General features: G+C 42.0%; 1 protein-coding gene across 3 annotated transcripts; it reads left to right on the top strand.

Moving 5' to 3' along the window:
* The first annotated feature begins 19 nt into the window (after nucleotides 1-19).
* On the top strand, nucleotides 20-25,084 carry CUNH5orf22 (chromosome unknown C5orf22 homolog). Of its 3 annotated transcripts, none has more exons than XM_037129022.2 (9): nucleotides 20-199; nucleotides 1,610-1,755; nucleotides 8,283-8,432; nucleotides 10,478-10,907; nucleotides 11,958-12,020; nucleotides 12,257-12,378; nucleotides 13,994-14,060; nucleotides 16,137-16,276; nucleotides 19,263-25,082. In XM_037129022.2, the coding sequence occupies exons 1-9, from the start codon at nucleotides 119-121 to the stop codon at nucleotides 19,393-19,395; spliced, it is 1,332 nt and encodes a 443-aa protein (XP_036984917.2). In that variant the 5' UTR covers nucleotides 20-118; the 3' UTR covers nucleotides 19,396-25,082. The 3 variants fall into 3 exon arrangements, with proteins under 3 accessions (XP_036984917.2, XP_036984918.2, XP_036984919.2); XM_037129023.2 differs by having other exon boundaries at nucleotides 112-199; nucleotides 1,695-1,755; nucleotides 19,263-25,083; XM_037129024.2 differs by lacking the exon at nucleotides 1,610-1,755 and having other exon boundaries at nucleotides 112-199; nucleotides 19,263-25,084.
* The last annotated feature ends 1,072 nt before the right edge of the window (nucleotides 25,085-26,156 follow it).

The raw sequence follows: 26,156 nt of genomic DNA, 5'->3' as shown, positions 1-26,156 counted from the left end.
CCGGAACCGCAACCGGGTGAGCGAGCGGTTCCTTTCGGGAAGGGTGGTGGGACTGTTCTCCGTCCTTAGTGGGTCCTCTTCCAGGGTCTCTGGATCACTGACAGCGGAGCGTGGCAACATGAGCGACACTGCAGGAGAGCGCGCTCGCCTCCGGCGCTACCCTGAGCTCCCGGTGTGGGTGGTGGAGGATCATCAGGAGGTGAGCTGGCCTCGGCCGGGGAGGCCAGAGAGAACCAGAATCGGTTACTTGCGCGAGTTGCATTGAAATGGGGGAAACGCCGAAACTACCTTGGAAGCTAACTTGGAAGAATAGGCACTGGTGGTAATGGGGCGCTTACTCTGCTTCCGGCCCCTCGGCCGTCTGACTGCAGATCCCCGAATCCTTAACCTGCACCTTAATTCAGGCTCCCTGCCCTCCCCGGCATCTCCAGCACAGGCCTGCTGTGTAGGTGGGAGACTGTTAAGAATGTGGATTGTCAAAAAAAGAATGCGGACTGTCATATGTGAAATAGAGACAGTTTTAGGGCCATTAGTATTATTGCGTGCATAGGGTGCACATACAGTTTTTAATACGGTGCCCTGCGTTTCTAAACGCTAAAATATTTCCCATTTCTATGGCAGTGCTATTTTAGAGTAGCGAAAAGAATGCCTGAATGCAGACTTCTGGAAGCCTACAAGGCAGATCCATGGATCGGACACCTTTTTTTTAAGCAGCATTAATGAACCTTGAAAGTTCTCTGGATCGGAAAAAAGGAAAAGGTGATTCCAGGTTTACGGATGGAGACAGTTGAGAGGAAGGAAGTTGGGCTTCTTCAGACGGAGACATAGTGTGTATAAGCATGAGAGAAAGAGCAAGTGTGGATTGGATAGTGCCTTCAAATTCAGTCTTTTTATTTTTATTTTTTTGATCACTCATTGTGGTTTTTTTAATTGAATTTATTGGGGTAACATTGCTTAATAAAATCATAAGGTTCCAGGTGTACATCTCTATAATGCATCATCTGCCTATTGTGTTGCTTGTTAACCACCCCAGGTCAAGTCTTCTTCCATCATCACTAATCCTCTCTTTACCCTCTTGTACCTCCCTCCAACCCCCTTTCCTTCTGGCAATCACCAAACAGTTGTCTGTGTCCGTGAGGCTTTTTTTTTTTTTTGCTTAATCCATTTCAGTATTAAATGTAGAGCTATAGAACTTTAACAGGACAAAGCCCTATAGACCTCCTAGCCTAACCACACCTTCTTATAGTATGGAAAGGACGGGAAGACTGGGGGTAGCTTGAACACAAGTTAGTACGTGTATTAACTAGCAGGTTTTTTCCGTTCTTGTCTGTTTCCTCACATTTTCTGAGTTAATCGTGGCAGCAAAAGATGCCCATTAAAACCTTTGGAGGTGCAAGTTGGAAGTTCTGAGGAAAAAAATAGAGCTTGAGGTCATTACCTAAATGATTGCCGATGGACACTTTTCCCTACATGTATTTACCCAATCGTTAATGGCTTCGTGTGCTTCAGATTATATGCAGTCGCATTTAGCACTGTTTTTCAGTCTGCACTTGAGTGTAAAGTCATGGTTTTGGTGCCAGTTCTGAACGGGTGCATACGTCTTTTACAGGTTCTGCCTTTTATATACCGAGCTATCGGTTCAAAACACCTTCCTGACAGTAATATAAGTTTTGTGCATTTTGACTCACATCCAGATCTCCTTATTCCTGTAAATATGCCAGCTGACACTGTGTTTGATAAGGAAACTCTTTTCAGGTAATACATGATTTTGTTAATGATCTTATACATGCTTGAAATAATAGTTTGCAGTAGATTTTAAGTGATTAAGGGAAGTAGACTGTGCTAAGCTCATGAGTTTGTTTTGTTTGCCTCCTTTATGTTATTTAAAGCAAGCTTTGACAGACTGTTTCTGAAAGAGCCAGGTAGTGGATATTTGAGGCTAAGTTGGTCATATGGTCTCTGTTGTAACTACTTATCTCTGCCCTTTAAGTGTGAAAGCAACCATAGACACTATGTAAACAAATGGCCGTGGTTTTGTTACAATAAAACTTTATTTACAGAAAATGAGTGGCCCAGTCAGTGATTGCCAACCTTTGCTTTAAAATACAGAATTTTACAAGTAGTATAAAAGAAACTTGACAAGTTATCTGAGCCAGTTCTACCTTCCTCTCTGCTTTAAAAGTCTGAATATTGGGGCACAAAAAAAAAAAATGTGTCTTATCCCTGGGTGGTGTGGCTTAATGGATTGAGCACTGTCCTGTCCCAGGTCTCTGGTCACCAAAATGTCGCCAGTTTGATTCCAGGTCAGAGCACATGCCTCAGCCGTGGACGAGGTCCCCATTTGGGGGTGTGTAAGAGGCAACCGATTGATGTATCTATTGCACATTGGTATTTCTCTCTCTTTCTCCCTCCCTTCCCCTCTCCCTAAAAAATAAATTAATAAAATGTCTTTTAAAATGATGTGTCTTAAACACATCATTCAATAATTTAATTTGTGTATCTCTCCTTCCAATATTGAGTTTTTCCAACCTCCCAATTTGTTTATTTTCAGGTGACAAATCCTGTTGACTGTCAGTTACATAGAATCATAGAGATGGAAGTGAAATTGATAATTTGTACTCTATTCTTCAGGAAGGATCATACCTAACGTATCTATAAATAATGACTTACTAGCCCCTCTTCTGTAAAAAAAAGTTCCCTGAAATTGTTGCTTTCTCTTTATGTACATATTTGTTAGAATTAGCCCACTTGTACAATATAAAAAGTTACACAGCAGTAATTCTCCTGTTTTAATATAAAATTAAAAGATGGATGCTTGGCCATGGCTGACGTGGCTCAGTGGACTGAGCACAGGCCTGTGAAGCAAAGGGTCGCCGGTTTCATTCCCAGTAAAGGCACATGTCTGGGTTGCAGGCCAGGTTCCCAATAGGGGACACATGAGAAGCAACCACACATTGATGTTTCTCTCCCTCTCTTCCTCCCTTCCCTTCTCTGTAAAAATAAATAAAATCCCTAAAGAGGGAGAGATGCTTGGATAGGGACTTTTGGTCAAGATGAAGGCATAGGTAAACATACCTCACTTCCTCACACAACTATAGCAAAAAGTACAACCAGACTACAAAACAGGTATCACCCAGAATTGTCAGAAAAGTAAGCTGTATGGAAGTCCGACACCAAGGATGTAAAGAAGCAGTGTTCATCCAGATGGGTAGGAGGGGTCGGGATTTACGGAGAAACACAGAGAGGTGTGGAGACACGGAATGAGTGGTCCTGCATCCACGTATTATTTATAAAAATTGAGAGAGATACCTCAGGAAGGAGGGATCCGAGCCTCAGAATAGACCACCCAGTCCAGGGTTCAAGTGCCAAGAAGATAAGTCCCCTTAACTTCTTGCTGTAAAAACCAGTAGGGGTTGTGGCGGCCAAAGAAACTGCAGGATCCTCAGGAGACTCCTCTCAAGGGCCCACAACAGACTTAGGACTCAGCGGACTCACACCTGCTGGGATTTAGCACCAGGGCAACACCTGAAAGGACACAAGTGGCATATGGGGAGAAAACGAAGTGACTAGCATCAGGGCGAGTGCCAAGAGACAGCTTCCTCCCAAGCCAAACTCCCGAGGCCAGGCAGTGACCTCTCTACAAGCCCTCTTGTCCCGTCTATGAGCCTTCCCCCACAAAGAGCAACGGTGGTGACATGGGTTGCCCACCCTGGAGATTACTTAAAGCTCTACCCCATACGACTTACAGGTGCGCTTTTCTATAAAAGGCTATGGTACTAATATAGGGAGTCAAAGCAGCTCTACCTAATACATGGAAGCAAACACAGGGAGGTTGCCAAATTGAGGAGACAAAAGAAACATGGCCCAAATGAAAGAACAGATCAAAACTCCAGAAAAAGAACTAAACAGAATGGAGATAAGCAACCTACCAGATGCACAGTTCAAAACACTGGTTATCAGAATGCTCCAGGAACTCACTGGGTAACAGCATAAAAAAGATCCCGGCAAAGACTTCCGCCAAGATGGAGGTGTAGGTGGAAACACTGTGCCTTCTCGCACAACCAAGTTTTAAAAAAGCAAAGTTTTAGCAACAAAAACACAGCCAAACCACAGAAAATTGAACTATATGGAAGTCTGACAACAACAAACCCTTCAGCCAGACTGGTAAGAGGAGCAGAGCCAGCAGCGGAGCGGGGTCAGGCAGGAAAGATCCACCAGACTGACCTAGGCCCCCCGACCCAGGTGCGCAGGCAGCCGTGGGCGGATCCCAGGTGTGGAGAAGCGGGCGGACCAACTGAGGGCTGACTGCGGTCACACATTTGCATGCAGATAAACCAGTGAAGGAGCGAGCAGTGAGACGGACCGCGCAGGCCTCGGCAGCAGGAAGCAGCAGAGGGGACCGCCATTGTCCCTCTTTGACCCCGCCCCCACATACAGCATCACAACACAGCAACCTGGGCGGCCCCTCCCTGGTGAACAACTAAGGCTCCGCTCCTCATACCTAACAGGCACGAACAGACCAAAACATGGCTCAAGAAGAACTCAAAGTCCCAGAACCCATAACTCTAAGCGACAAAAACATAGCCAAACTTTCAGATGCACAGTTCAAAACACTGGTGATCAGGATGCTCGTAGAACTGGTTGATTTTAGTCACAAATTAGAGAAATATATGAAGGCTAAACTAATTGAAATGAGGGGAAATGCACAGGAAACTAATAGTGATGGAAAGAAAACAGACTCAAATCAAGGGAGTGGACCAGAAGGAAGAAAAAAATGACCAAACAGAAAAATATGAAGAAACAAGAATTTTAAAAAATGAGGAGAGGCTTAGGAACCTCCAGGACATCTTTAAACATTCCAACATCCAAATTATAGGAGTACCAGAAGGGGAAGAGGAACAGCCACGAGTGGAAAACTTATTTGAAAAAATAATGGAGAACTTCTCCAATCTGGCAAAGGCAATAGACTTCCAGGAAATCCAGGAAGCTCATAGAGTCCCGAAGAAGTTGGACCCAAGAAGGAACACACCAAGGCACATCATAATTACATTACCCAAGATTAAAATGGAGGAAAGAATTCTAGAAGCAGCAAGAGCTAAGGGGACAGTCACCTACAAAGGAGTTCCCATCAGACTGTCAGCTGATTTCTCAAAAGAGACCTTACAGGCAAGAAGGGGCTGGAAAGAAGTATTTCAAGTCATGAAATCCAAAGACCTACAACCAAGATTGCTCTATCCAGCAAAGCTTTCATTTAGAATGGAAGGGCAGATAAAGTGCTTCTCAGATAAGATCAAATCCAAGGAGTTCATCATCACCAAGCCCTTACTATATGAAATGTTAAAGGGACTTACCTAAGAGAAAGAAGATAAAAAAGATGAACAGTGAAAGGACAGCAAACTCAGTTATCAACAACCACACCTAAAACAAAAGCAAACTAAGAGGACAGCTAGATCAGGAGCAGAACCATAGAAATGAAGATCACATGGAGGGTTAGCAACAGGGGAGTGGGAGAAGGAGAAGAGGGGAGAAGGTACAGAAAATAAGTAGCATAGATGGTAGGTAGAAAATAGATAGGGGAGAGGGCAAGAATAGTAGGGGAAATAGAGAATCTAAAGAACTTGAGACACGTGGTCATAAACTAAAGGGGGGGAATGGTGGAGGAGGGGATGTGCAGGGGGGAGGGGAATGAAGGGGGGAAATAGAGCACTTGTAATGGCGTAATCAATAAATATATATATATTTTTTAAAAGACCCAGGCAGAAATAAAGGTTACATTAAGTGAAATAAAGAAAAATCTACTTGAACAACAGTTAAAATTAAATAAATAAGTAAATAAATATATACAGTAGAAAAAAAAATCTTCCGGGAACCAACAGTGGGGGGGGTGAAAATGAGAATTTAATCAACAATTTGGAACAACACGAGGAAGAAAAAATTTCAAAAAAACGATGTTAGGCTAAGGAGCCTTGGGACACCTGTAAATATAACAACGTCCAGATCAGGTTGCCAGAGGAGAAGAGGAAGAGCAAGAAACTGAAAACTTATTTGAGAAAATAATGAAAGAAAACTTAACTAATTTTGTGAAGAAAATAGACATACAAGTCCAGGAAACAGAGAATCATAAACAAGTTGGACCCAAAGAGGACCATACCCAGACACATGATAATTAAAATGTCAGAGATGAAAGATAAATAGAGAATCTTAAAAACAGCAAGAAGAAAGCAAAGAGTTTCCTACAAAAGAGTTCCCATAAGACTGTCAACTGATTTTTCAAAAGGAACTTTGCAGGCCAGAAGAGACTGGCAAGAAGTATTTTAAAGTGATGAAAAGCAAGAACCTACAAGATTATTCTATGCAGCAAAGCTATCATTTAGAACGGAAGAGAAGATAAAGTGCTTCCCAGACAAGGTACAGCTAATGGAGTTCATTGTCACCAAGCCATTATTATGTGAAATGCTAAAGGGAATGATACAAGAAAAAGGAGATCAAAATGATGAATATTAAAATAGCAATAAATTCACAACTATCGATAATTAACTCCAAACAACAAACTAAGCAAACAAGCAGAACAGGAACAGAATCATAGATATGGAGGTCATTTGGAGCGTTATCAGTGGTGAGGGGGAAGGAAGAAAATGGGGCAAAAGGTGCAAGGATTAAGAAGCACAAATTGGTAGATACGAAATAGACAGGGGAACATTAAGAATTATATAGGAAATGGAGTAGCCAAAGAACATCTATGCATGACCCATGGACATGAACTAAGGAGGAGAGATCACTGGAGGGAATGGAGGTACCGGGTGGAGGGGGACAAGGGGAAAAATTGGGACAACTGTTACAGCATAATCAATAAAATGTTTTTTATTGATTATGAGCAAGAGAAAGATGCTTGTCTGAATTAATTACATTTGACTTTTTCCAAAACCCCAATTCATACCACTGGTTTCTTTAAAAAAACATGGTAGGTCTGCCACTGTCTTACTCTTTTTTTTTTTTTTAATATTTTATTTATTTATCTTTAGAGGGGAGGGGAAGGAGAGAGGGAGAGAAACATCAATGTGTGGTTGCCTTTTGTGCGTCCCCTGCTGGGAACGGGCCTGCAGGGAACTGGTCTGTAACCCAGGCATGTGCCCTGACTGGGAATCGAACCACGATTGTCTGGTTCACAGGCCTGTGCTCAATCCACTGAGCTACACCAGCCAGGGCCTTGTCTTACTCTTTTATATTTAGAGGTTTTATGTTTTCAAATTTGAACATAATTATGAAGCAGGTGTGCAAACTGTACAGGTAGTCATAGGATACTAGTTATTAGACTTTTTAGTCTCAGGATTCCTGAATACCCCTAAAATTATTGAGCTTTTTCTTTAATGTGGGTTATGTCTACCAATACTTACCATATTTAAAATTAAAACTGAGAAGCATTTAAAACATTAGTTCACTTCAGACCCTATGTGTTGGCGTAAATAAGATACTTTTGTGAAAAACAAATATATTTTCTAAAGCAAAAAAAGTAACAATGCTTATATTTTTATAAATCTCTTTAATAGTTGCCTCTATAGAAGATTCTCATATCTGCTTCTGCATTTATTCAGACACCATATGTTGTGTTGGTGGAAGTATATGAAAAAACTCAGAGAATGTTTATAGCCTTTCAGATAATTGTGAATATTCTTTAATACTGTACTGACACTTGACAAGTGGATGTTTCTTAAAGCTTAGACCGTAGAATCCAACAATTCATATTCAAGTCTGAATAACCATGATTTATCATCAGTCTTTCAAGAAAAATGGTGTTTTGCTTGCAATTCAATCAAAAGTGCTTTTCTTTGAGACTTCAATGTATATAGTAGAAGTACGTTCTGTACACTTCTAATTTTACCACACAGAATATTTTAAAGTGTGTACTCAAGATCAAGGATCCATCGTGAAGGACATTTTTACGTGAAACTGGGTTTGGGGAGGGTTAGTGCTTGGTCGTGGAGAACACGGTGACTCCAGTATAGTTTGGTGCCATCGCCTTGATTAATCTCAGGACACCGACCTGCAATTGCTTTGTGTCACCGTGCAAATGTCAGTACCACGGAAAAGGAAAACAACGCCTCAGTGTTTGGGAAAAACTGCTTTTAACTACTGGTCACAAGAAGTACCTCAGGCACCTTCCAGCTGGTCCCTCAGACCCCCTTTTGAGACCTGCTGTCTTAAAATATTACTGTGAATGAAATTACATTTGGGGGAAAAAAATCTCTCACTAATAGTTTTTATTCTTCCTATTTCTTTTCCAGAGAGTTAAGTATTGAGAATTGGATCATGCCTGCAGTTTACGCCGGCCATTTTTCTCACGTAATATGGCTTCATCCTACATGGGCTCAGCAAATCAGAGAGGGCAGACATCGCTTTTTAGTTGGCAAGGACACTTCCACCACCACAATCAGGTGACTTCCTCATGAGTATGAAACAGGTTGGATGCCGCTCTCCTGTTTTGGGTTCCTGTAATAACTGACAAGTGTCCCTACACATGTACAGAGTCAGATTAAGCGTCAGCTCTTCGAAAAAGAGTTCTCAAAACATCAGGAACAAGTTTTCAAGTCTCTTAAACTTCTCCACACACCAGTTAAACTCTGGTGTTGGCCCAGTTTGTCTTTGAATAACGTGATCTTCATCTCCAGGAATTCTGGCTTCCCTAATGTCTAACTCCATTAAATCATTGAAGTACTTTTTAGATTTATATATTTAATGATACATTTACTATTTCCTTCCAACATAACTATGGTTTGCTGAATGGAGAAATTAGCAGTGAAAAAGCAAAAGTAACTCACGTTTTTTTTATGATTCCAATGGCTAACAAGTAGATTTGGGGTTTTAATTTTATTAATATGATTAGCTTTAGATAATCAATCTAAATTAAATTACAAAATTCTCTGGCTTGGGTTACATGTACAACTACTTTTGTAGTAATAACTATGTAACCAGTGTTTTGGGTATCTTCTGAATTCTCTTGTGAGGGGATGAATGTTTTAAGCAGTGGAACTATATCTTTCTATAACCTGAAGGATGTAGGGATTAAATGGTAACACATTGAAAATGAAATAATAATCTTTGAATATGATACTTTTTACTTCTGACATCCTTAAGATATAATTAACTTTTCTTGTATATTACACAAGTCACTTTACTGTATATGCATGAAATTTTATTTATTGAGAATGTAATAATAAATAGGGTTCCTCATAATACGGGAATATACTCATACAGGATATTATGTATATTATTATACATAATACTGGTGTATGTGAAAGAGTGGTAGCATTTTTATTCAGTACTTCAGTGTTACTTTAACCTGTAACGGGTTTCTGCAAAATCAAATAATTTTGAGCAACCTGAAACAGACATTTGAAACTTGGTGTGTATAATAATATTAGAAAGGTTTTGATTATCTCATGATTTTAATCCTGCAAGTAGAAATTTATGGAAGAGACATACGTGTAGGTATGTCATCTGAAATACTTGAACCAATATGAACAAAGTAAAATATCCATTATTAAAGAAGAATACAGATTTAGGTTAAGGGGTACAGCCTTTGTCTTTCTTAGGATGGTACAGTTTTTAATGAGCCTGGACACTAGTTTTATTGTGTCATTACTCTTTTTGGGGAAAATCATATCTTTTTAAATGTAAGACTGTATGTTGGAGTAGGTAGATAATAAATATTAACCATTATTTTATTTGGATAGAGCCTGCCTCTAGAAGAAGCATTTGGTTTTGCTATTCATAATACTTACCAGGGCATAATATAGATGAACAGCTAAGATTGTGCCAATATGTCTAAAATCAGAAATCTGCAACTTGTGGAATACGTTCTGCACATGTACAAGATTTTTAAAAGATTTTTTTATATTAAAATATTAGGATCATATAAAGTATAATGAAGCTTTGAAATACATCGGGGGAACTTCTATTAAGAGATATTATCTCCAGATGTAATTTTTGTCTTCAGCGATTTTGGGAGGTAAAGTTCCAGCTGGTATAAGAGAAAAACCAAAGCACTGGCTTAAACAGGATTATTTCTTTCTTTCTCATATTAGAGTTCACCGCATATAGTCCAGGGCAGGTCTGTGTGTAGTTTGGGACACCCCAGTTTCTTCTGTCTGGTTTGCTCCATCATTTCTAGAATGTTGCCTTTGTCCTCATAGTCCAAGGTGGGCTTGTTACATGCCAGTCAGTGGGGAGGGGAGAGCCAGGCACATCCTCAGTCAAACGGCCACACCCAGCTGCGAGACAGACTGACTTCGGGCATTTGGGTGCCCAGCTACACATCCGGGGAACGCTGCTGCTACAGAAGAACAGGAGGTACAGATATTAGAGACAGCCCCCAGTGTCTGCCCAACATCTTAATAATTCTGCAAGGCTGTGGAATGCTATGTGAAATGTCAGCTAATTTGTCCACTCATCTTTAAAATAGTTTTTTCCTCTGATCCAGGGTTACAAGTACAGATCATTACTTCCTAAGCGACGGTCTTTATGTAACTGAAGACCAGCTAGAGAATCAAAAACCTTTACAATTGGATGTAATTATGGTAAAGCCATATAAAGTCTGTAACAATCAAGAAGAAAATGATGCAGTGTCTCCTGCTAAGAAACCAAAGCTAGCACTGGAAGACACAGAAAACACTGCCTCTACTAACTGTGACTCTTATTCAGAAGGATTGGAAAAGAACACAGTGTCACAGAGAGGGGTCCAGACCTGCCTAGAACCTTCATGTTCATGTTCTTCTGAAAGCCAGGAATGCCAGACTACAGTCAGCACGGGGGAACTCCTGGAAATTTTGAAGAAAGGGGATGCATTTGTTTTAGATATTGACTTAGATTTTTTTTCAGTCAAGAACCCCTTCAAAGAAATATTCACTCAGGTAAATGTGGTATTTCTAAAACATAGACCTTGAGAATTATACGCCATTTCTCTAGATCAGGGATCAACAAACTTTCTGCACACAGCCAGATAGGAGTGACTTTCTTATGGGTCAGTGTGGCCTCTGTCGTATCTTTTTCCTTCCTGTTCTTTCAAATCCTTTAAAACTGTATGTACCATTTGTAACTTGAACGCCATACAAAAAAACTGTAGGCTATAGGTTGCCAATCCCTGCTCTAGGTACTATTTATTATTTTGCATTTATTAATTGGGGTAATGGGTGGCTGGAAAAAAACAAGTCGTACAGTAAATGCAAGTGTGTATGTGAAAGAACGTCACTCCCTTTCCCCATCCCCTCAGTTTCTTGCCTAAGAAGCACATGCCACAGCCGTTTGTTAAGGTGTCTTTCCAGAGATACTCGATGTCTGTAAACTGTGGACAGATTTTTCAGTGAATAATAGTAAGGTACCTAATGACACATGGACTATTTGTAGCTAATCACTGAGGCCTGTGATCTTATGCTACCTCAGCAGATCTTAAATGCAAATCACCAGTGTTGGAATTTTGTGTTTAAGAAACTGATAAATTCATGATCCAAGTCAGTATTCCTAGGTGTAATTTAGGGGCACATCTGCTTTGCTTGTCTTGGCATTCAGGAAGTTTTTCCTTATTCTACTTGGGGAATCTATTCTGGGGGAATTCAAATTAACTCTCTTTTTTCTAAGTTCAGTATTTGATTTCTAATGATGAGGCTGTCCTTTACAATCCTTATTCTGTATGCATATCAGAAGCCTTGTGACTTATCTAAATAATCAAAGACCTCTACTTGCCATGCCCAGATGGATGGAGTTGCCCTAAAGAAATGATACTATTTACAATGAAATGTCAATTATATGTTTTGCCTGATTTTCTCATATTCATCTTTAAATGCCTAAGAAGTTTTTGAATCATACCCATTTTTCACTTAAAACATATCACTAAAAAATTTTTAAATATTATTGAAAAAAGTAATGTTTTTTCTAACATATGGATTTTTTTGTTTTGCTTTTAGGAGGAATACAAAATCCTGCAAGAGCTCTACCAGTTTAAAAAGCCTGATGCCAACCTGACAGAGGTAGCGTTCCCTGACTTCTTTGGGTTTTGTCTGTTTATCGCGTAACCGAACATGTTGTCACAGAGCGCTCCCCAGCGACCGTCCGGAGCCTTTTCTGTGTGTGTTTCTTGGGAAAGGCCGTGATTGGTACTCGAAAACCATGTTTTAACTAATTGAACTGCAATTTTCATTGGGATGGGATTTCACTTGTTTTTTGAAAGAATGACTATAATTTCGGCTTTTCTATGCATTTAAAGGAGGATTTGGTAGATTGTGTCGATACTCGGATTCACCAGTTAGAAGATTTAGAAGCAACTTTTGCTGATTTGTGCGATGGTGATGATGAAGAAACTGTGCGGAAATGGGCGTCGAACCCTGGGTAAGGCCCTCAAACATTTCTCTGCATCTCTGCAATATTCCCGTCCTAGACATGTGACTAGATTTCCTAAGTCACTTTTTAAAAAATTAGTATTACATTTCAAAACAAACTTACTAGCACTTTTTAGCATTTATTGAGTACTTTCTGTGTGCCCAATATAATTCTAAGATTTTTTCTTGCATTATTTCATTTATTTCTTACAACAGTCTTATGACTTAATTATTATCACTTCTATTTCATAGATAAGGGAGCTAAAGCACAGAGTTAAGTTGCCCAAAATCACATAATAGTAAGTGGGTGTGTTTTTAGTCACTGCGGCAGCGGCCCTACTGTGTGTAAGATGTAGTGGTAGGTTTCATGGAAGAAACTCATTAAAAATGGGTAAGACAGTCCCTGTTCTAAGTGGAATAAGGAAGAAAAATAACCTATCAATAGAATAGTAACTTACCAGACTGGTCATTATAATGGGAAAACGTGCCTCCTCTGAAGGATAGCCCAGCTACAAGTAGAAGAGTTTATATTCAAGCTGCCCATGGCATCAGGGAGCAAGATTTGAAAGCTGGGTTTTTCATCAGGCCATTTGTTTGGCCAGTCCTCTCGGAGTTGACCAGCCTTGAAAATAAGAAGATCATCTATTGATTTGGGCAGGTAGAGGGTGAAGAATGCCCTTAGTATTAATGCTGGTTTGAAAGGATAGTGACATAAATAGTGTATTTACTTTTCTCTAAAATAATGTTTTAAATTATATAAACTCAAGAGACCAGGAAACTGAAATAGAACCTTTTGTCCCCAGGAGCAAAGAAGACCAGAAGTAGCTTATTTTCAAACTGGAATTATTCTCCATAGTGTCAATGTAAGAATCAGCCATAAGGTAGCAGTAATGGGAGGGGACAGATGGGACTTCCTGCCTCCTTTTTTCTTTTTTCTTTCCTTTTTTAGCAGATGGGTAGATGTTGGTAGAAAAGGCATTAAAGTGCTAGAATTATTGATTAATCGGGGCTTCTAAAGAGTTCTACCTAAATTAAATACCTTAAACACACCATTGTTATTATATCAAATGGTATAGAACTTTCTCCATTATAATTGTATATATGTCAGTAAATATATGTATGTTAATTTTCTTAAACCTTCAGGAACCTATCTTTTTTTGACACTGTATTTAAGGCACTTAGTTTTCTTGCTTGTCAAAATGACTTTTTTATTGTTGTTCAGTTACATTTGTCCCAGTTTTCCCCCACCTGCTCTCCCGTTTTCACCCCCCGACCCTTCCTTTTCAAAATGATTTTTAAAATCACAATAGAACTTGCATTTTTAGAGACGAGGAAAATCTCAGTTTCTTGAGTGCTAATTTTCAACATTTAACACAATCTGTAATCTTTTTAGGTAAGAAAACAGCAGGAAATACTTCTTAATATTTTAACATGATATTTAAACAGCTTTATTTGTTTCTCAAGAGGCATACTTAAAAGACAGAAAACTGTACTTGAACAATAAATAAATAAATAAGCATACGAAACATATTGTTAATGATGAATTTTAAGGGTAATGTATCATTGGCTACTGTAATTCTGGTTGAGGTGGTGTGATGTTTAATTGAGGGGTGGCTTTTTTCCAGAATGGAATCACTAGTTCCACTTGTACAGAGTTTGAAAAAACGGATGGACGTGCCAGACTACGAAATGGTAAATATTTTATACTGAAGAGAAAAATCAACCCTATTCAAAAATTGACCCTATTTTCTGAATGGAGAAGTGTGGTTTCTGTTAAAGTAGGTCACCTTTATTTGTGTTCCTGGGATGTGTGAATGAACTAATTTTTTAAGTGATGAAAAAAACATATGCTTTTTAGAAGCTGGGACATTTTTCAGTTTTCTAGGAAAAACGTGCTTTTCCCAGTTTTATCTGTGAAACAAAAGTGCTGTGTTTTGTTTTGCTTTGCTTTTTGGTCAGCTCTCTTCTTCCTAGAGAAAAAAAGAATACAATTTCTAAAGTTCCTTCCTTCCTTCCTTCCTTCCTTCCTTCCTTCCTTCCTTCCTTCCTTCCTTCCTTCCTTTCTTTTTCTTCCTCCCTTCCTCCCTTCCTCCCTTCCTCCCTTCCTCCCTTCCTCCCTTCCTTTTACTTCCTTCTTTCCACACTGTGTAAACTTCTCTGATTAAGAACACGGAAGACACAAGGAGGCGCCCTGGTGATGCCTTTCAGTGGTATCAGCTGCATTAACAGACTGTGCCAACAGGGATCTGAATGCAGCAGCAAAAGACAACACCATTGGTGGTCATTTCTTTATTTTTCTATCATTCTGCAGTCTTCGAAGCACAAATTTTCCCATTTGAGGTTCACGTGCCTTTTCTCAGATTTTGTGCCAGAGCTGCGACCCCCAAGCTTTGACTTCCTCCTTTACCTGTAGTGCTTCTTGTACTTCAGTCAGTTGTGTTTCAGCTTTAATGTTTTATTTAGTTGTGGAATACAACCTAATCGCCTTATCTGAACTGCAGTTCACATATTAATTTAATGCTAACTCTATAAGAATAAAAAATACTCTCTAAAGAATGTTTTGGTTAAATTGTGGCTAATCCAAGACTCAACGTTCTTTTTTACTTAATTTTTATTCTTTACATTTAGTATTGTTTTGTACAGCATAATGGCGAGACAGTCATACTTTACAAAGTGTTCCCCCAATATTTTTAGTATTCTGCTGGCACCATACTTAGTCACCCTCCTTCTTAATGGCAGTTATTAAAAATGAAAGTTAGAAGACACGAAGGGCTTCAAAGTGCCCTGAAGGCACATGACATTAATGAACGTCTTCAGCAAGTCTACTTAATCGTTCCGTGACCTCTGGACTTTCTGGTGGTCGGGAGGGGTGTACATGCTGAGAGAAGGGATGTCATGGGCGCAGTCGCAGGTCATGTAATCAAATGTGGCGTGCCTGCAGCTGCGGGGTCAGAACGCTGGGTGTTTCAGCCAATTGAGTGGAGAAGATTCTGCAGAGTCTGTCATTTTATAATACTGTAATGCATGAAGTCTTTGATGTTAATCCAGAGCTTCCAGTAAAACTGCAGATTAGTGTTTTTTGCACGCCTTGCACTCTTATATGCTAGTCCAAACTGTGACGGGTTTGAGACCCAGTTTTCAGAACTTGAAAGCAGAAGCTGCAAAATTCGGCTTGTGAGCCATTTCCAGCTCCCGGGCATATTGAGTTAGTGCCGGTCCTTTACAATCACAGCACATGCACAGACCTCAGTAGCATGTGCCCGCACACAGGTACAGGAGAAACCGGGTGCAGTCCATTAAGTAAGGCAGGAGGAAGGCTTTCCCATGCGTCCTCTCGAAGCTTTGAACAGGGTACTAAGTGCAGGTGTTTAAAGATAAAAGTGATATGTTGGAACAGAAAATAAGGTGAGAATGTTATGTATTGTTTCATATCAGCTTTTAGAATCTAGGTAAAATGGATAAGTTCCTAGAAAATGTGAATTGTCAAACACAAGTAAAGACAAACAATGAATCTGTAATCATTAAATAAATTTTAAAAATAGTTAAAGAATTATTTCTAGAAAAGGCCTCAGGCCCAAACAGTTGTGTAGGTCAGTTCTTTTCAACTTGATAGAATTGATAACTTCTATGGTACAGAAATTATTAAGGAAAAAAATAATCTCACCTCAAAAAAATCAAAAGATCTGTCAGCAAGGTCATTAAATGGTTGAAGAATCTTCTAAAAACAACAAAACCTTAACTGTGTAATTTTTAATTGTCTCACATCAGGTTCACCAAGCTGGTCTAACCTGTGACTATTCCGAACTTCCTCACCATGTCAGCACAGAACAAGAAATTGAATATCTTATTCAGTCTGTATGTTATTTACTGGAAAAGTTACCAAAGCCTACTCTGGTGACAGTTGCCAGGTGAGTAGCAGCCTGAGTAATGGCCTGTCAAAGGTGTCCACATCCTCTCAGAAATTCGTGAATACGTTGTCTTATATGGCAAAAGGGACTTTACAGATGTTGATTAGTTCAAGGTTCTTAAAATGAGGAAGTCATCCTGGATTTTCTGGGTGGGTCCAATATAATCAGAGGGGTCCTTAGAGGGAAGCCAGGGAGGTCAGCATCCAAGAGACTGGAAGGTGCTGGGACATTGTCTTTGAAGGTGGACGGTGGACCTGTGAGCTAAGGAACAGACACAGGCAGCCTGTCAAAGCTGGAAAGGCCAGGAGCCGGCTCCTTTCCCGGAGCCTAGAGAGGAAGGTGCAGTCCTGCCAGCACCTTTATCTTAGGACTTCTGACCTCCAACAGAACCGCAGGATAACCAGTTTGTGCTGCTTTAAGCCTCTAAGTTTGTGACAGTTAGTTATAGACCAGTAGGAAATTAATACAATCTCTGTAAATTAATCCAAGGATTGCTAATACAGTGATTCTTACCCATTTTTACCCTCTCGGCTCAAATTTCAGGTGTTGCATTTTCTCTTTACTATTAGTAGTGGATGCCAAAGAACATGTTACCTTGTCTTTGAAGATGGTGATGTTAACTCAGATAAACACAAGAATTCCCATTTCTGTGTCCTACAGAGGGGTATTTAGCTGCTGCCATGTTTTAAATTTAAACATACTATATGTGTAGTTACAATTTAATAAATCTTTCTTTTCTATGTTAATCTTTGGGCTGGTTTTCTATAGAACTGTTAGATTCTAGAATAAGTGCTTTTAATAATCAAATAATATTTATATTTTTTTGTGACAAGCATTTTGTAACATCTTTTACCATCCTAAAATAAAATTCATAGATAATCCAGCCTACATACACACATAATTTAAAAATAGATACACATTGTACATAATATATAGTTAATGTAATTGTCATAGTCCATTCAGGCTGCAGTAACAAAATGCCATAGATCTATTGCTTACAAACAACAGAAATTTCTCACAGTCCTGGAGGCTGGGAAGTCCTAGTTCATAGACAACTGCCTTCTCCCTGCAGCCTCATGTGGCGGAAGGGTGAAGCTCCGGGACCTCCATTGTAAGGCACTAAATCTCACCTGGAGGGAGTCCTGCCTCATGACCAGACAGACCACCTCCCAAAGGCCTCCCCTCCGGATCGGACCACACTGGGCATTGGGTGCCCACATACGAATTTCGGGGGCTAGGGGGGGAATGAGTGTATACAAACGTTTAGTCTTGGTTTATAGCAATAACCTACATATACACGTAATTTAAATATATGTTTATATATGTATGTCCATACAACAATATCATTGTAACATAAAGGAGAAATGAAAGTAGTTGAGCAAAGCAATGTGTTAAAATGCCGCACCAGACTTGCATCTTTACAAAGAATCACTAAATGTAACAGTTACAAACGCAGATACTCAGCATTTAAGTGCCTCTTATTTGTCATAAATTATCTTTTATATATGATACTTTCTTAAAGTAGGTATTTATCCATATGTATATTTTGGACAGTAATTTCAGATTGTTTTCTATCATTATTATGTGTTAAATGAAGTCTCAATCTAATCATCAGAGAGTGGAATGAGCATATTGGAGGTCTTAGAGACTGATCTTTACTTCTAAGATACTTGCGGTAGGGAGTAGGCATTACAACTAGCCCCGTTTCTGTCCAAAAATCTCTTCTATGCCAGTCTTCCCCATCCCTCCCTCTAAATAGCTTCCTCGCCCCATTTCAAACCAGGAGACACTGATCCAGTCATTCAGACTTGAATCCAGCTGTCATCGACAGTGACACTGGAACTGCCTGGCCATTCACAGTACAGTTGGTAATTCTACAAAGACTTACCAAAATGCTGATTTCTGTCCCATCCCACTTGGCTTTTTTCTCCATACTTACTGCCTAGGAAATTGGTCCCGACACCAGCACGTCCCCGTGTTTCGTCCTGGACAGTCCTGTACGCTTGTGGAGTTAACATTGTCTTCAGAAGTGGGGCCCTTTTATCAGTTGGAAGGCCTCTGCCATCATAATTTCTAGCCCTAATGTACATGTAAAACAATGAGAAGCCCTGGCTGGTGTGTCTCTGGGAGTTGGACATCCTCCCACAAACCGAAAGGTCACCAGTTCAATTCCCAGTCAGTGCACATGCTGGGGCTGCAGGCCAGGTCCCTGGTTGGGGGCATGCAAGAGGCAACCAATCGATGTTTTTCCCCCTTTCTTTCTCCCTCCCTTCCCCTCACTTTAAAACATATAAACAAAGTCTTTTTTAAAAGAATGAGAAGGGTTCCCAGTCACTAAGATAATGAGCCTCAGGACTCCCCAGCGACAGGTCCCTTTCCAGCAACGTCGGACTAGTGGTTGAGCACTGAGGTTTTGCACGTGGGCCCCACGGTTTCCAGTCCTGTCCCCCATGCACTTGTGGGCTACAGCTGTGTGACCTGGGCAGGGTAGTCTTTCTCTGTTTCAGATTCCTTTCAATCACAGGCGGCAAACACAAGGCCCGCGGGCCGAGTCTGGCCCTCCACCATGTGGCCGCGCTCCTTGTTTCTACCCCGTGGCCGTGCTGAGCTCTCGCTCAACAGTTAAGGAGTAGTTACATGTATACAGTCCTAAAATCACAGTCCTAAAATTACAAATTTCCCTATGAAGGCGACCAACCGTGAGGCTGACGTGGCCCCCGGTGAAAATGAGCTTGACACCTGTGCTCTAAGGGGAAGGTACATGTACCTGATTCCTAGAGTGGCTAAGGACATTGAAGAACATCTTTTATGCCATGTGCCTGATATGAGCAAACATTTAGTAGCTTATAACTATTATTATTCCCAAACCCAGCAACTTTCATTACAATTTTACATTGAAGTCAACACATAAGAGCTTTTCCTCACTGCACAGTATGATCTCATCCTATTTGTGTGTGTGTTTTTTAATTTCTCTTGTTGGTTCCAGGTCAAGTCGGGATGATTACTGCCCTTCTGAGCAAGTCGACACCATTCAGGAAAAAGTCCTCAGTGCACTACGCTCCCTCTATGGGGGTCTGGACGTTCACCTGGTGTATTCGGCAGAGTCTTCTTCGTCTTGAAACAGCCAAACACTGGGCTCCCGCTGCATCTCAGCGTAGTGACAGGTTTTTCATTCACTTCCTTGTAAGCGAGTCTTCCAGAGGACACTTGGTCTTCTATTAACTTTGAGTGAACATCTTTCAGGTGTCGTCAGTTGCTGAACGGTGGCAATTTTGTGGGCATTGAGTCTACCCCTGTTGCTTACCTTGCTCACCTTCTGTAATTGTCTTCACTTTTGTGGGGGAGTTTTTTTGTTTCTGCTATTACAGATGTCCCTGTTTTTTCTTGAAGGGTGGGTTTTTCCCCCCATTCTCATTTTTCTCCTAGGTCAGTGGGACTGTATGAGATCCGTTCATTCATTTGATTCACTCGGCTAACTGACCTTTATTGAACACTTAAATGCGCCAGACAGAATTACACGCTGGGTAAGTGGTAAGGGACAGAACAGGCCAGAGGCCCCTGCCCTCTTGAGGGACAGCTAAGAAACAAGTCACCGATTGTAGGAAATGTTGGAGAGGAAACGACAGCCACAAACATGTCTTAGGCATGCTCCCGTCCTCAGGGTACCCTGGCCTTATAGGAAAGTGACACTCTCAAAAGCTACTACCCAATAAATTAATTAATAAACAATAATAATAATAATAAACAAACTTGCCAGTCCATGAAAATGTTGCAGGAAGTCTACCTCTCCGAGGCTGGTATTATGATCCAGCTCTAGCAAAAAATGCTCTCCGCACTGTTGGTATGAGGAGGTCTATTTAACTAAACTCAACCAAACAGAAATTAACTCTAGTTTGCTAATCAAAAAGCCCTTCTCGGGTATTGTACCTCCATGATGGTCAATATGAGCATCGTTATTATTATCGCTCTTAGGTGCTGCTTTATTGGCAGCCTGGGTAGATACTTTTTCCAAATAGAACAGCTCTTTGTGTAAATAGTAGGAAAAAAAATCTCCAGTTCTGGCCATCAGTACGGCCTTTGTCTAGCTTCCCTGTGAGGAACAGACCCTGTCCAACTGGCTCTTAATCGTGGAGCTTTGCATTTACTCAGCTGGCCAGTCTTTCCTCTCTTCAGTATTCATCCTGTTCAGTAATCATTTTTAACTATCTACTTGATTGATTTTCCTTTAACAGGTAGGACAGAATTTAAAGGAAAAAAAAACATTATTCCTCAATCCTAATACAGTAGTTGTTTTCACTTCTGCATGGAACTTTCAGGCCTTGACCACGTGTGTACCTGATGACAAGATCATGTTAACTAACTGAATAGCTGATGCTGAAGGTCGCATTACCATTACCACTCACTAGATGGCGCCAGATCCCCCTTTTTTCCCATGATTGTATTTTCCAATATTTCTTGTATGTCACCAAGTTGATTTTCCAGAGCTGATAGTGTGGATGCTCGTTTCTGGTGTGAAAAGTAAAGCAAACTGAGTTAACCTTCCATTCTGATAGAACATTATGTGCCAAAAAGCTTTATTTCACGGTAAAATCAGAATTGCAAAATAATGCTATTATTTATTTTTAAGTTTTGAAATTTTATTTTTATTAGTGTTCTATAAATAGGTTTATGAGTAAACTAATGTTGTGTGCTAGAAGAAATAAAAAGGTGTGTATTGGGGTGTAAAGATGCACAACCAGACTATAGCACTGATTACCCATCCCCGATCTCCACACATTCAGAGCAGCGACCTCATGGGCCTGGCTCAGTCTGCAGCTGCTCACCACAGTTCCCATCAGCTGCGGTGTGGGTCAGCATCGTCTGAACTCAGGGAGGGTCCCGGCACCACTGTCCTTTTCAGGAACACCTGGATCGCTTAGTTGTAGAACCAGCTTAGTAAAGTATGCCTCCATGTAGTTCACATAGGAAGATGTTTAATTTATCACAGCAGCCTCCATGTGTGTTCTGAGTGCCAATGTGGAATACCACAGTACAGTGTTTTGGATTAGGTACAGATATCACAGAAGCATGGGATTTTGAACAGCTTTCTGAAAAACGTGACTTAAGGGTAAGCATAGACTATAGCTTTGATATCTTTTAAGTGTTCCAGGTTCTCAGGAGCTCTTGGTCAAAGTCTTTTATTCTCTATATAATACTATCTCCAAATACTGATTTTTATTTTAGCAGTAGCTACCCTGAACTTCTGGTAATACATTCATCTAACTGCCAGTAGCGTACAGGCAGGGGTGTGTTGCTTACTACAAGACTATCTTGTTCACCGTACATCTTAAGAGAAGGCGCTCTCCTGAAAGGTAAGCAGTTTTTGTCGGTGGTGTTTCAGAAATGCTCGTGGTCCGTGCAGCTCAGCTGTGTGAGTGCTCCACATTGGACTGTGCGGGGCTGCCTGGCCGTCCTGAGCCGCAAGCAGCCCCCCTGGGGACTCCCTGGTCCCGGGCCTCTGGCCCTGTGCTGGCTGCACTCTGGGGTCCAGCCTTCAGCATCATCCTCTCCCTTTACTCGTTTGACTTCATGACTATAGGTGAGACTGAGGTTTCTGGGAACCTTGATTCTTAGGAGAGAGTTCTCTGAACAGCGAACATTCTGGTCCCTCACAGACAGACCACATCTCACCATTGCACATCAGCAAGTTGGCATTCTATACATCAGTATTTTGTAAGTTTGGTTCTGTGATTCAGAAGCAGGAACCCATTACCGCGGGGCAGCCAGGCCGGGGCTGCACAGTTCAACGTCCTTTGCTGACCTCCCTGGCTGAACACTCAGCTCACCGACAGCTACAGCGTTCCTACCATGTCTCGGACTTCACAGTGCTCTTCAGTAGCAACAGATCTCTGCAGCCATCAGCGCTGTTTAGAAGCCGTGGCACCTCAGTGGGTGGGAATCGTGCCAGGACTGAGATGTGTTGTGACTGAAGTACAGTAGCTTGTAGTGGAAAGTGTGAGCCTCAGAGAGCTACCGCCTGGCTCCAGTGCGCCCTCTGTGCCGCCTCAGCTTCCTTTTCCTTTTTCCTTTTTTTTTTTTTTTTTACAATAAGGGAACTCATTAAATATTGTGAGGAATAACACATACAAAGGCCTTAGGCAAGAACCATTTGGTAAATACTGGCTCTCATTTCCCGACTCGGCCCTCAGTAGAATATCCTGTGACGGTCATTTCAGCTCTCAGCTGTACTCATGCCTCTCCCAAGCACTGACGTGGTCTTTAACCCCCATCTTGGCTTCCACTTTATTTCTGTTAAGGGATTTTCAGTTTATTCAAAGAGGGCAGGTCCTTGCCCATAAGGAAAGAAGTAACAGGACTTTAAGCAGAGTTGCTCATAACTTTAAATTTTTGTCTTGCAGTTGGTACAAGCATCCGCTTACTACTTTAAAACCTATCCTCATGTGCACTCAGGGGGTTAGGGAAATCAAAGCCGGCCCCATTTTGTTTTCCTCTCTATACCCTCCCTCCTGCCTGCTTTTAAATCAGTCTAGGATTTCGGCTGCTAAACTTCTGCTGTAGACAGTGTTTGAAAGTTGCCGTCCCCTGGACTAATAAATTACATTCATAGCATCTAGGGTTATGCTTAGCGTTTCTGACATTGCTGACTGACGGGACCTCGAGCCACAGAGCCCCTCCTGCGTCAGCCAGAGCGGTTCACTGCTGTTCCGTCCAAACCCCCCAAGCACTCCCTTCCCCTGGACATCACGCTCGCCTCGGGGCAGCCCCTGCTCGCTCAGAACTGAGGAAAATGGGACCATCACAGACAGTGGGGTGTGGGGTGGCTCTGCCAGCCTGGCCCTGTGAGGTCATGTGGCAGCCCTTCAGACATAACCCTGGTCGCTCAAGGAGGGGGACGGGGGTGGAGTCAGCTGGAGCTGGACTTGGCTGCCAGCTTTGGGGCAGACACCACCCTGGTCCGTACAGCAGCGCCGTCCCCCTCCGCAGTCTTGTCCTACCCGGAGCCGTGAGTGGCCCCGCAGTCACGAAGTGGCACTGGAGGGACAGGTGGCTTTGACATCAGACCAAGTTCAAGTGCTGCCTCAGCCAGTTACCAGTTTTGTGAACTGGGGCAGCTGAACTTGTCAGAGCCCCGTGTTTCAGAGGTCGTTCTCAGCCCTGTGTTCCTAGAGTGCTCTGTCCTGTGCCCAGCATCGCACGGTAATTAGCTGTTTGCCCTGCCCTCCCCAGTGGCCACGCTCCCCACGTGGTCCCAGTCCCCAGCACCCTTCCTGGCTGTCACCGTGGTGAGCACAGAAATGGCGGCCACTGGAGGCTTGGCGGTAATAAACCTTATAATGTGCCTTCTGTTATATATCTCCTTGTGAGTATGCTATCTTTGAGTGCAAATTGAGCAAATACAGGTATTGTACAAGAACTGTGACCAAGGATTGGGTGTGTCCAAAAGAGCTAAAAACTACTACCTGTGATCCGTGATTCTGTCCGTAGAGTGACTTACAGCAGCTTCCCTGCTGTCCTGTCGTCTGTTCTCACGGACAAAACCTGGTAAGAACCGTGCTCCACACACGCATGTGTCAGTGTGAGGTAAAGTTGCATAGGGTTCGATTTTCTGCCTAAAATTCACATCTAGCGATTGACGCCATTGTCTGAGAACTGTGGGTCCCTACAAAGTACTGCTCTTAGATGCTCATAGCTTTGCTGGCCCTGGAGGAGCGCCACTTCCTCCAGATTGGCCTTCCCTGTGCAGGCAGCGCCACAGCAGCCCCGGCCTTGCTCCGCCTGGTCGGCACGCTCCCCGGGGGAGGAAGCGATCACAGGACGCCTTCTCGTGGAGGTGTACGGCCCGCTCTGTCCTTCCGTACCATAAGCTCCTAAGAACGGGCCCCCCAGGCCGACAGGTGTCCTGCGGAGCCAGTGGGTGGCAGAGTCTCTCTCTGGGGTGCAGTATTAGAAACCACTTCTTGCCCTGGACTTAAGTTCTCTCGATATCCGCTTTTCCATTAGTAACGACATCCTCATCTCCACCTGCCTGCCTGCCTGGGCCTGTTTCTCAGATGTTCAGAGACTTAGTGGAGAGCGGTGGTGCCTATTGGGCCTCCTCGGGCGCCCGAGGGCTGGCGCTCTCGTGGGGAGTCCCAGGTGCAGTGGCTCGTTGGGATCCCAGTCAAAAAGGAGGGCGTTCTGTGACGACGGAAAAAGCCCACAATCTGTCTCCTCTTTACACAGTCTGCTTTTCTGCTGTGCAGCGTAGACATTTTAAAACTTTTTTAAAGACTCATTTTGCCTGTAAGTGCCTTTCTGGGGTCTCAGACTGGTGTTTTCTTTTCACCTGACATCGTGCTAAGAGGCAACACAGCATCACAGGACACTTCCATACAAGCAACAACTAGCTATAAGATGTGATGCCTTGTAATAACATAACTTTGCCCCCAGAGGCACCTGTGAATAAAGTGAACGAAAAGACACCACCTTTCCTTTAAAGAAAACATTACAAAGTTATCAAAGAATGTAAATGAAGAGATGAATATCTATGGAAAGATATCTATGGAAAGTTATAATATTCAATATAATAAAGATGTCAGTGCTTCCTGTATCCAAGTACATATAATGCAATTTCAGTAAACATACCAAGGAAATTTTATTTTAACTTGTGACACTGGTTCTAAAATTTACATGGAGAAATGTTTATACGAGGGAAAACAAAAAAACTGTAAAATACAAGAGATTATCCCTACTAGGTACCAAAATACATGATAAAATTACATCAATTAAAACCGTGCACTACTAGCACGTGAGCAGGCAGACTGATAAGTGAAACATCATTGTGTCCAGAAATAGACCTATATCTGTTGGAGTAAGGATATCTGCTTTAAGGGAAAAAAAAACATAAAAAACTTACGGCTCACATGAAATGAAAGATTACTTCTCATTTTCATAAAGTCCAACAAAACGCGTCCCCGCGCCTCCGGCTTGTCCGCACAAGGAGTCTAGAGCTCCTGCTCCCTGCTGCTTCAGCTCCACTGTCCCCAGGGTGCTTTCCCAGTCTCTCTGCAGGGCAGGGCCATCCCACCCGCAAAGGAAGCTGGGAAACTACCTTGGTGGGTGGGCCCCGAAAGAAGAGGAAATGGGTTTGGTGAATACCCAGGGTTTTCTCCCACGAGACCCCAATTCATACTGGAATTTAACCTATAATCAGGGTGGCATTTTAAGTCAGTGGAGGCAGATGAATTATACAATCGGTGATGCTGAGGATCTAGAGAGCTTAATCAGAAAGATCAAGTTGGATTCCCAATTCACTCCTTACCACAAAATAAAGATGAATTTAAGTGAACTATTGGAAAACACAGGAGAAAAGGGAAGCCCTCTTCAGAAGTAAGCATCCTGCCTGGAAGAGTCAGATACATGGGGTTAAGATGGTGCAGTGCATCTCCCCAAATGGGACCAGCTCAGGTTTCACAATCCTGACATTACCACAGAACACCAGATCTGGCTACCCATTTGGTATCCATAGCTCGGGCATTTCTATTTTTGTACTCTGAGGCTAATATTCAGCATAGTCTTCCCTCCTGCTGCAAGAGAGGAGAGTCTAAATAAAGTTGGCCATGAATGCTTTCTGGCTTTCACACTATGCCTTGAGTTGAGAGTTGGCTGAAGTGATGTCCCATACTCTTCCTTCAAGGCTTCCAGGAGAGTTCAAAGTCAGCCACCTACAATCCTTATCATGACTGCAACCCCATGCCTCCTGAGAGCTATGACTCTTCCCTAGCCCCGTCCCTGCACCTCACCCGAAACACTCAGAGGTGCAGGTCTTAGGAACCTTGAAGCTACGGCGTGCCCTGGGTATCACTGCCCCCACTTAGACCAGCAACGAGGTTCGTGTAGC

This window comes from Artibeus jamaicensis, unplaced genomic scaffold (assembly GCF_021234435.1).
Source record: "Artibeus jamaicensis isolate MK-2021 breed Jamaican fruit bat unplaced genomic scaffold, CSHL_Jam_final scaffold_369, whole genome shotgun sequence".
Taxonomy (NCBI): Eukaryota; Metazoa; Chordata; class Mammalia; order Chiroptera; family Phyllostomidae; genus Artibeus; species Artibeus jamaicensis.
This window is presented reverse-complemented; position numbering and strand designations above follow the sequence as displayed.

Bases quoted from the DNA above. Each gene is read 5' to 3' on its own strand.
- CUNH5orf22 (XM_037129022.2), top strand. From the start codon at position 119: ATGAGCGACACTGCAGGAGAGCGCGCTCGCCTCCGGCGCTACCCTGAG. The intron at 10,908-11,957 runs GTAAATGTGGTA...TTTTGCTTTTAG, and splicing joins TCAAAGAAATATTCACTCAG to GAGGAATACAAAATCCTGCA. The intron at 12,021-12,256 runs GTAGCGTTCCCT...ATGCATTTAAAG, and splicing joins CTGATGCCAACCTGACAGAG to GAGGATTTGGTAGATTGTGT.